The 12,017-nt window shown below is 26.8% G+C and overlaps 1 protein-coding gene across 1 annotated transcript; it reads left to right on the top strand.

Annotated features, from left to right (window-relative positions):
* Nucleotides 1-478: 478 nt before the first annotated feature.
* Nucleotides 479-922, top strand: LOC145841130 (kelch-like protein 40). The gene has a single exon (XM_082948500.1). It carries the CDS (start codon nt 479-481, stop codon nt 920-922), a length of 444 nt encoding a protein of 147 aa, XP_082804626.1.
* Nucleotides 923-12,017: the final 11,095 nt, after the last annotated feature.

Here is a 12,017-nt window from a genome sequence, read left to right as displayed (position 1 = left end):
TGCAAGTTCACAGTTGGTAATTACATCCGAAGTTGAAGTCTATCTTGCTGCTGATAGATGGGTGAGCCACAGTTTTAAAGAACGCAGCAAATTTGCAAAAGACTTGTTATTGAAAGTCCGTCTTAATTTGCTATCTGATGATGCTTTGAAGTATCTTTTAAAACAACGGTCATCCTTTTCTAAAATACACGAATGTACTGATATATTATATGAAGCATTAACAAATAAAAACATGCAAACCAAAATGATTCAAACGAGCAGATATTGTAAGCAGGATGATTTTGTAGTATTTACTTTTGGGGGTAGAGAAGCATTTTCAGACAGGTTAAATGAAAATATTAGACATTTAAATGTCAATAGCTTAAAAACTGCAAGAAGCTTTCATTGTACAAAAAATTTTCGAAGTTCTTCTAAAACAGTTTATTTAAAAGGTGAAGTTTATTTTTTTGGCGGCCATGATTCTCACCGTGAATGGATAATGTCTGTAGACAAATATTCTCCTCACAATAACACATGGAGCAAAGTAACTGACATGTTTGATGCACGTTTTGGTTTCAGCGCTTGTGCGTTTATAGATAAAGTTTTTATTCTTGGAGGTTTAAAACCATTGGGGAGTGTAAGTAATAAATTAAGGTCTTGTTTTCAATACGACACAACAACCTGTACATGGAAGGAAGTTGCTGGAATGAACCTGGTAAGATGTTATGCAGCTTGCACAACTTTTAAGGGACATATTATAATCTCTGGTGGTGTGGACGCAGGATTAATACGTCAAAAAACTACAGAGTCTTACGATGCATTTGGAAACGCTTGGAAGCAAATGCCAAACATGTTATCAAGAAAAGCAGAACACAGTTTAGTTGATGTTAACAACAAGCTTTTTGCAGTTGGAGGTAATGGTAATTATACGTGCGAAGTTTAAGACGATGTTGCTAACAAGTTTATAGCTGTAAAATCTTCAATTCCTTATGGCGCTTATACTGCTATTGCAGTTAGTGAAAAGTTTTTTGCAATTAGAAAAGGTGATTTTTCAGGTTCATCTGTTGTATACGAATATGATGTTCAAAAAGAAAAATGGTGTATCATTTCGTGTGAAGTGAAGAAACTTTATTATAATTTTTCATGCATAAAACTACCAAATATTTAATTTTTTTAAATCTTAACCTTTGAAATTTTCTTTTTTACTGACGAATTTTATAGTAAGTTTTTTAAATTAATAGAGTAAATTTCGTCAAATTCACAAATAATAAACAAATAACCGTAAAAAAAATTGGTCGTTTTACTGATATAAGTAAGAAAATAAGAAACTTATTTTAATTAAAAGTATTCGTGCCAAAACGTTTTCAACCTAAATAGCTAAATATGGCTTATTATTATATCAAACAGGTTAATAATAAGTAAAATAGAGATAACAAAATCTATTAATTAAAGATAGCTATTTCTAACATAAGTCTATTGTTAATCTTAAAAAGATTAGAATTTATTATAAGATTAAATGAAAAAAAGTAAAAAGTCTGAAATAGTTGAACAAATTATTTTGTATTTTATATTTTTAACTAGGTGGAATAACAGCTCAGGTTTGCCTACGTAACGCCTTGAAACAACCGGTTGGTAAAGTCCGAAAAACTGACGCATCCAAATTGTTCACAGCCTTACGACTTAGACATTGTCAGCTTTTTGTAAGATTATAGATAATTTTTCACATAAATTTGATGGTTTTTTTAGTTTACAATAAAAAACATATACTTGAACAAACCTGCCAATATGGTTACAATTTTAAAACAGTTGTTTACAAGACGTTCATTTTTCATTTAACCAATAGTTATTTCGCCGATTATCAATGAAGTTGAGATCTTTTTTGACATCAATAAAAAATAATAAACTCCCAATACTACCATCAACAATACAAACCGAGACAACATCCGACCGGTTTAGTTCTTACTAGGACTCATCAGGTAGGCAAGAAGCTGCTGTTGAGATCTAAACAAGCCGGTTTCTGTACGAAGCACAGAAGCTTCAGTTTTTCGGTCAAGTTCATAATCGACCAATCAAACTGTTTTATTAACTATGTTATAGTATCAATTAAAAATTGTAGTTTTAAAAACTTAAAAAATTAAGATTTATTTTAAACTTTTGAGTTGAAAACGTTAATTTTCTTTAATTTATAATATGCTAAAAAACTTTTAAAATATTTTTTCAATTAAATTCAAAGCTTTTGGAAGAAACTTAAACATTCTTTAATACGTGTGCTCTAGTTTAAGAAAATATAAGTTAGGTTTTTTTAGGTTTTCGAGTAATGTGAGGCTGAGTTTTTTAATTGCACTAAAAACATAACCAAGTTTTTGAAAGGAAAGCATATATATATATATATATAGAACTAATTTTTAACATAAAATGAACGTTACTTGGTGTAACCATTAAAAAGGAAATTAACAAGAACTGGTAGAATGTAAACATACACACTATCAACAATTCAGTTTTTGAAAAAAATAAACCCAGTTCTTCTTAATATGAATTAAAACTAGTTTAATTTTTTAGTTTTTAGAATAGTCATTTTACGCTTACTAGCTAAATGGCATTGTTAAATTAAGTTATAATAAAGTAGAACCTAGCACAAGTTTTCACAAAGTAGGCAGTTCGATTTTATTTCAGATGAATCTAAATTATTAGATTATAAAGCTAATTACTAGAAAAAAAAACTAAACAAAGAAAATACAAGCGTCAACTAAGACCATTTGAGCTCTGCTTACACATAGTCAAAAACTAGATTATTAAAAGTAATAGGTATTTTAACAAAAATACTACTATTTAAATTGAATTTTGTATTACATCTTTAGCTTACTTAAGATGAGTCAAGTAAGATATTGATTTCTGTGTTGGAGTGTGTCACGTAGAACTCAAGTACTGAAATAAAAACTTAAAATTAAAGCCATAATGTGCATTCTTTACTAAAGTTTAAATGATAATATAGGAAAATAAAAATAAAAAACAAAATATTAAATGTTTAAAACAAGGAAAAGGGTCAAAATTGCACGAAGATACTTTTGCTCGAAGACAAACTTGCACGAAAAGACAAAATTGCACGAAGATAATTTTGCATCAAGAGTTTTTTTTGCACAAGTTACAATTTTGCACGAAGGGTATCTTTTACACGAGAGTAAAAAAATATAATTATAAAAAAAAATAGAAAATAAAAGCAGAAAAAAACTGAAAGATAAATTGATAAAAAACAAATAGAATTAAAAAACTACTGACCGAGGGTAAGGATTAGGGGTAAGAGTATTAGTAAAAATATAATTTAAAAATATAGCTAAAAAAATATTATAGAAAAAAATAAAGTATAAGTATATTAATTAAAATGAAAAAAAAAGTTACCGACCGAGGCGAAGGTTAGAGTTAACAACAGTGTTAGTAATGAAAAAAATATTACAAAAAAAAAACCGGTGTAAAAATGTCTCTGTATAAAATTGTCTGCTCGCGCAAAAATGTCTTCGTTCAATTTTGTGCCGTCGCGCAAATTTGTTTCTAGTAAAATTTTTGTAAGCTCGTGTTAGTTTAACAGCTACCCGAAAAACATTTTTAAGTATAACTTAACAGTCCTTATGCACAAATATCAAAGAGATATACTGCCAGTGAATTTTAAACCTTACTTTATAAGTATAAGAAAAATCACAATAATTATAAGATTTTAAGATATAAATACTTAAATCTTTAAAATAATAATTCTTAATGTTTTTAAATCTCTATCCTATCTTAAAACTATCTTGTGCAGAAGTAGAATCAAAAAAACTTTTAAAAATAATTTTCTTCTAATATTTTAATTTTTGACTAAAAAATTAATTACTTAAATATCAATCAAGTAAATTTAATTTTACTGTTTATATAATTCAGTATGAAATTATTTTTTGTTATTAAAGTCTTTATTCTTTTTTTTATGACTTATCAATGGTAGTTTTGTTGACTAGGCGGAAATGATTAGTTCGTTTTTGTTCTAGTTCTTTGACATTATCAGTTTAGTTGTAAAGTATTAACTAATAAAGTATTTACCTGTTTATAAACATTGAAGATTCATAATGTTATAAAATTTCTTATTTAAAATTATTTCAAATTTTGTATTACTTCAGTATAGTATACCGTTTTTATAAATGTTTACTAAAAACAGAAAGTTTCTAGTTTTATTTGAATTAGCATACTAATGTAACGTTAGTAGAACGTTTTTCACTATTAAAATGGAATTTTATAAACATACTTTGGCTATAAATGTTTTAAAAAACAAAATTTCTACTGATTCTGCTATAACTTTTTGAATCTTTTTAAGTTCGCTGAGATGTATTTAGATAGCTTAATTCTTCTTATGCATAAAAACTATTCCAAATTATACTAATTAGTATGAATGTTTAAAAACTTGTCACCAAGTGTAATGTTTTAAGATATATAACTTTTGCATTCTAAATTTTTAATTAAAGAATGTCTTTATAAAGCCTTTAAGTGTAAAAAAGACAAAAAAAAGTTATACTTTAGACATAAATAGTATTTTTATTATTTATCAACTAACTAATAATCTACTTAACCTTCAGAAATATCTTTTTTATTCTAAACACTACTATTAATAACAGCAGTACAATTACTTAAATATTCAGTCTAAACCAGGTTTTTTTAAAGTGTGCCCCTGTGAAGGTTAGAATGCACAAAATTTCGTTTGGAAAATGTATTAGTTTTTTAAGAAGTACGAGCTTTTTAAAGCATTTATTTAAATACTAAAAATGTTATAATAGTTTTTTATATGAAACTAAATATTCCAGAACAGGGTTATATAAGCAGTATTATTCTTAATAGTCTAGTAAGGATAAAATAAAGCACCGACTTATAGTTTTAATTTTACTACTGAAAAGTTGTTAATAGTTTTTTCGTAATCATAAAAGATTATTAATAATACTCTCTAAAATAAAAATAAATAAATCAAAACTAAATTCATATTTTCAAAGTTTAAGTAAATTTTTTGTAATAACGTTTGTTAAAAAATAACAGTTGTATAATCACAACATTTCACTGAGTTAATTAACTTTTAGAGCAAGGCTTCCCAAACTCACTTACTAAATCGCCCCTTTTCAGAAGTTAAAAAAAAAACAACCCCTCCCCACTTGGTTTTAAAAAGTATTTTTTCGATTGATTATGTTTTTTTGAGCCAAAAATGTGTGTACAAAATTTATATAGTCTGGTATTTCTTATGCACGCTTTTTTGGGCTCTGTTCAAAGTAGTTAACAGGGCTAGAGAATATAAATTACAGTTACTTTCTTGTAAGCCAAGTAAAGAGTATTAAACTACTTAACTATTAAAAAGCATGTGTAACCTGTAATTAATTCTGTTTGAACATGAATTGTTTTGAAACTAATGAAACCTTTAGGTTAGTGGTGGACAACTTTTGTAGTCAGCAAGTCATATTTACTAAAAAATCCTTTCTAGTGTCGACTTGTAAAAATAATGTACTTGCGGACTGCGTCATTCAAATAACTGACATATAAGAAATTTTAAAAACTCGAGAATAATTGTAATAATAAATTTAGTATTATTATTATCTATGAAGTACTACTTTGAACTTAAAACCACATTGAAAGCGTATTTCAAAATAATGAGTATCAAAAAATTAAATTTTATTTGTTTTGCGCAAGTAGTTTTAAAATTACTTAGCGGGCCGAAACTTGACTGAATCTCGACCGTACGTTACCCATCTAAAATCTTAACTGAAATCTGACATTATAACAATCTCTCATATAACGAATTTCGGACATTTAAAAGTTAATATTAAGTAACTTATTTAAGACGCACAATATACTTAAATGTTTTTAAAAATAGACATTTTCTAAAATTACTATACCAGAGATTAAAATACTACAAAAGAATGATCAGTTTATTTTACACATAATGAAGTAAATATTAAAAAATCATTGCTGATCTAGTTTGAGGGAGTTTGACAAACAGGTAGATTATCTCACATGAAAGGGGTCTCATCAATAACTTCTGTTAATGCAGTAAAATTATAAGTTTCAATTCTAAGAGATATTATGAGCAAATTAGTTGCAAATTTAAAAACTTAATTTTAAAAATTTTAAACTATATGTTTTGTAGTAAAATACCATGAAATAGTATTTGACTTGGAATAACCTTTAAAGAAATAAACTTTAATTCTAACATTTTTTTTTCTTTATTTAAAACTAAAATTAAAGGTTTTACATTTACTTCTATAAACAGAAAGTTCTAAAAAAATTAAATTAAAATTGAAAAAAAGTTAGTTAGGTTGAAATTTTGTTTTTTAACTGTAAGCAGTCTTTTTTGATGGCTTATTTAATTCTTTTCAAAAATGTTTTTTCTAGCTATCAGCCTATTATAACATAACAAAGGAAAATAGTGAAAAATTAAAAGCTTGCGTTGAACTATTAAAATAAACAATACATTTTAATTTTCAAAATGTTTTAAATTAAGATAAAACAAAAAACAGTTTTACTAAAAGTTTAAAAGTATTAATATATATATTTTTTACAGTGATCAAGTTAGAAAATAAAATTGACTTTAAGAAAATTTTAAGTTGAAAATTCGAAGTCATTTCAAGTAGAGACTTTAAATCTGTACTCTTTTAAGGCCAAAAACAAACTTTTTTGAAATAATGGTTTTCAAGATTTTTTTTATTTTTACAGATTTAACAAGTAATGTTAAAAATCTGTCAAATAAATATCTTTTAAACAAGTATTTTAATCATCATTCTATAAAAACGCTTAGTATAGTGTAAAACGACAAATGTAAGCTCCAAATTAACCAAGTTAAAACAAAACTATTAATAGCTTTAAGACATAAACCATTCAACAAATACAGTAGAGTTCCACTTGAGTTCGCACTTTGAACAAAATCAAAAAGTGCAAACTAAACTAATCATTATCGTTTTTTTAAATAACAAACTTTAATATGTTATAGTGCAATAATGATATGAATAAACAAAAAATCCACTAAAACATAAAATAAACATTCATTTAAAAAATATATCTATATAAGGGGTGTGCAACGTACGGCCGAGGGCCTAATCTGGCCCGCAGATTGGAAATGACCGGCCTGCGAGCAAAGCGCCAGGCCCGCGAGAACCAATGTTACAAAATTTTCATAAAACTTTTTATAATACTTTTACAAAACAAATCTGTAAGAATTTGACTTTAAAAATATGCTAAAAATTAATGTACTTTATAAATTAATGTATACTAATAAATACACCATTTTTTCCTAATATTTTGTGTTGTTTTAACTTAATTGGAATATCTTTTTGCTAAGTTACCCCAAGCAAAGTGTTTTTTTAAAGTACGATATTTGTCAATTACAATGTCAATTCTATTTATAGACATTATTTAAACATCTGACACGTCTCAATCTACATCTTAAGTTATCAGACTTAAAAAAGTTTTGTGAATTTGAAGGATTTGAAAAATAAGATCAACTTTATCAAAAAAATTAGAATTCGGCCGGATATAAAACTTTAATAAAATTAAAATCCGACCAGATCCGGATCTCGACTTAAAATTAGTATCCAGTCGGATTCGGATCTAAAAAGTCATATTTCGGCTGGATTCAGTTACTGGATCCGGTAAATCGCTTATTTGAAATACTCCATTAAAAGACTTAACTTTTCCGGATCCGGCCCGTTGATTGAAAAACGTCGCCCACCCTAAATCTATATAAGGTAGTAAATAAAACAAAAGTTTCGTTTTATAAATACTTAGCTGGTAAGAGACTTTATTTAAGTTTAGTTTAAGAAAATGTAAATTTGCACTGTTTTTCTAGTTAAAAATTGCAAACTTAAGAGGAAGTCTACCGTAACTAATATTCATTAGGCATTAAGCAAACCTGTTGTCGAATAAATAACTTAATTAAATTGTTATTATAAAAAGACTACTTAAATACAATACAAACCATGTTTAATAGAAAATATTTAAAAAACTCAAAAATAAAAATAAAAAAAACTTACATAAGATAATATCTGCAACTTAAATCTAATCTAATGCGAAGGATGACCTTCATTACTGTTTGCAAGTTTTTCTATATCTTGTTCTAAATCAGTCAAATATTCCAATTTTTCCATATTTTCAGGTAAAGTGGAAACCCTGTATAGTTTAATTTTTAAGTCTAACTAAGTGACTTTTCCAAAAGTAATTTGAATTGACATGAAATGATAATTAATAATAGATAACATAGATCTTTACAAACTATTTATGATCCCAAATAGCATATATGTGAGGTTATGTAATGGTAGGAGGGATTTCGATTGTCTATGACCTATGTAGTTGTTAAATGAGAAAAGTATGAATAAAAAAATGAAATTTACTGAAAATAGGAGTTATAAGCATTTAATTTTTTTATTTATTTGACGTAAACAAAATTAACTTTTTTTGTTTAAGTATTACCATAGGGTCAAATATTTAATATTAGGCTAAAATTAGTAAAATAACAAGATAGAAATAAAAAATGTATGACTGCCAAAATTTAAAAAACGTCCCCCTTTCGCCCCTTTACTAATTATCGACCCCAGGGGGGCGATATCGCCCCGTTTGGGAAACCCTGTGCTAAAACCTTTGTACTTTGATATTTAATTGTTATTAGATAGGTATCATAAAGCAATAACCTGCAGTCAACAGCCTTTTTTACTAACGGGTCAGATTTAGTACTGTTATTCTTCTGCAAGTAGACATCGTTAAAGTAAATTCTTTAATCAGAACCGTAATTTTTAAAAACAAAAAAATTACCAAAAGTTAAAATACAAAACTTTATAAAAGCAAAAGTGTATTGTAATTACTATGTAATGCTAATTGCACTTTCTCCTTTTTGAGAGAGTATAATTGTATATGAGCTCAGTACGCTTGAGCTTGGCTTTCGAGTTTTGCTACTTTGCAGTTGGCTTTAAGCCATGAAGTTTCTAGTTTTTGCTGATTTACTGTTTGCTTACATTGGCGGATTTTTTGCTTTATTTAGTTCGTGAATAGTCTTGATCTCGTTTAAGCAAACGATTAGTTCGCTTTTATTTTTTTTCATGAACTCAGATTAAATGAACACCTACTTTTTAGCTTCTGTAGTTCATGTATTTTTGTCGTTTAAAACAATTGATATTTAGATTAATGGGTATTTTATGTTGTATGTACTTGTAAAAACACGTTAATTATCTTGTTTTGACAAATAACGCAGATGTTGAATTTTTTAGCATGCATATTTTTATGTATAGTATTACTTTTTATTTGTTTATGCTTAGAGAAATAGTATTAAACTTCATTTAATAAAATAACACCAGGTTCAAAAGTTTACATAAACAATTTAGCTAATAATAAAAGTATAATGTTAAAATGTCGTTGATAGCTAAAAGTAAATTATTTTATCGGCTTATTTTCTCAAATGTATGTTATATTTGTGCTTGACTTAATTCGAGTAATTTTACTTTGTACTTTTATTGAATTGTTTATTTTTCGGTTACATAAACGCACGACCCCGTTTAGATGACAAAGATGGCCTATACGGAAGATCGAGTTGGAAAATATATGAGGGGACAGAATGTCCATGAGCAAGATGGGGCGAGTACTAAGAATGGGGAAAAATTCGACCCATTTATTTCTGAACTTCTTTTTTGTCACTTTTTTTAAATTGCGTCATTCTTTTTATTAAATTTGTATGTTGTCAACTTATTTTATAAAATTTTCAAAGCAAATAGAATAATTTTTCACAATTAAGCATTGATTCAAATTAAAACTTATAAGGTAACAAAATGTAATACTATTTGCACTTTCTCCTTTTTGAGAGAGTATGTTTTGTTTATATGCTTTTGAGTTTTTGCTGCGTTGCAGTTAGCTTTAAGCCATTGCGGTTTTTTGAAAAATTTAGTTTGTGAATGGTTTCGATCTCGTTTAAGCGAACGATTAGTTCGCTTTTTTTTCATGAGTTTAGTTTAAACATACACATAGTTTTCAGTTTTATTGATTCATCTATTTTAGTCTTCTAAAATAATTGATATTTCGATTAATTGGTATTTTATGTTGTATAGTATTTTGTCAACCTATCGTTTCGCAATTTTAAAGTAAATACATTTGATCACCACAGACTCGAATTACGTTTAACAGTAGTATAAGTATTTTATTTATTAAACTTTTAGTAAATAGAAAGTATGTCATAATAATCTCTTTATCAAATATAGTTTAAGAGTTAGCTTGGGCAAATCTATTATATAAGTAAAAGCGCTCATTGCGTTATAAACCAGGGCCCTAACAATAAATAAGTAGAACATCCCCTTAGCGACACGTATTTTTACTTGCATTTAGTATGAGCTACTGTTTACTTAATATTAAGTTTTCAGCACACATTAAACTGCTATTAATAAATATTTAAAACTTACTCGTTTTGTAAAATTATTTTCAAGCTTACTAAAATAGTACCACACCATATTTTTACCATGGAATTTTTGACCCGCGGACCGTTGTTTTCTGACAAGTTTTATTAATTTTACTGACAATTTTAATTAAGATAGCGTACATTTTTAATTTATAATTCCTTTGAATAATTTTCTATTTTATTTAGTTTATACTTTAGACTAAAAAACCATTTTATCTGAGTATAAAAAACACTTCATAACAAAGTATAAATAGTTTTTCAATGTTGTTTTACTTTGAAATAAATCAATTTTTTCAGTTCTAATAAATTAGGGATTAGCAACTTTCGGTTAGCAGACCGGATCTGGCCTGAAAAGTAGAAATTTTTAGCCCGCAACGTATTTTTAGTAGGAATGCAATTAAATTTGTAAAAACAACTTTTTTAATTTTTTGTAATACAACTTCAGTTTTGATTTTATTAGTTTTTAAGCTACACTGCCGGCGAGGACTTTTTAAAGAAATTGGCCCTGAGAAAAACTCTTTCTGATAAATCAAACAGCAGAATTAAAAAAGGTACTCAACCTTATAATTAACCAACCGATTTTTATAACATTAAGCACTAATAAGTTTATAATGGTATTTGAAATTAATGTTTTAGCAGGAAGTTACAAAAATTATATAAGTTTCTATCTCTGTATTATGACGTAATATAGCAAAGTTTAAAGTTCATTTCAGTTATGCTTTAAAACTTTCAAAGTTCGCACTTTTGTTTGAAAAACTTTACGTTTTCATTTTACTTGCTTTCAAAATAATTAATTATAAAAGCTTTGGAAAAGTTTTACTGTTCTAAGCAAAACTGTGTACTGCTTTTAACAACTTTAATCTCAATTTCTAGCTTTTTGTTTTTTTATCTGACTCTATAAAAACGTTTGAATCTTTCAATGATTTTTGTTTTGTTTACAGAAAGTTTATTATTTCTAATACTTATTTTATTATTCTTAAAACGAACACTTTATAAATAAGTTTTCAACTGATTCTGATTGTCTGAAAGTTTATTCATATCATATAAGCAGCAAGCTGTTCAGTCGCTCTAAATTTTCTATTTTGTTAAACAGGACTTTATTTTCCTTCTTTGATTTCTGAAAATAGTATTCAGAGTTGAATTTTTCATCAACTCTTTAGCTTCTTTCTATCAAGCATCAGCGAATTCAGTTTTTAGCAGCTTCTAGTTATCTGAAAGAAAATAAAGTTTTTTTTTTCAAACTGAACATATTTTTACTTTTTTCGGCATTTTCGTTGCTTTCCTTGTGCAGTAATGAGTTTACTTTATCATACTTAATTTACTACGTTTCTGGTCATTTTTATAGATCCTTAACCTTTTTATGTTTGCCTGTACTAGTTTTGTAGACTACACAAAGTTCATAGTTAACCACATTTATCAGTATTATTACTTTGTTTGACATCTTTTTTAAAAAAAGTCAAAATTGGTAAACTAAAAGTTTCTTTTGTAGTCCTATGCACTTTTGCTCGGAAATTCTTTTGTCTTTACTCTATAATTTTTGAAAACTTAGTTAGATAATAATTTTAATTGAAATAAGTTTTGTATTTATTCTTTTTTCTAAGAACTTGTT

This window comes from Thalia democratica, chromosome 7, assembly GCF_965202585.1.
Source record: "Thalia democratica chromosome 7, ktThaDemo2.hap1.1, whole genome shotgun sequence".
NCBI lineage: Eukaryota > Metazoa > Chordata > Thaliacea > Salpida > Salpidae > Thalia > Thalia democratica.
The sequence above is the reverse complement of the archived record's forward strand: the minus strand, read 5'-3'. Positions and strand labels throughout refer to the sequence as shown.

What these genes read in the sequence shown, in the direction of transcription:
- LOC145841130 (XM_082948500.1), top strand. Translation starts at nt 479, where the DNA reads ATGTCTGTAGACAAATATTCTCCTCACAATAACACATGGAGCAAAGTA.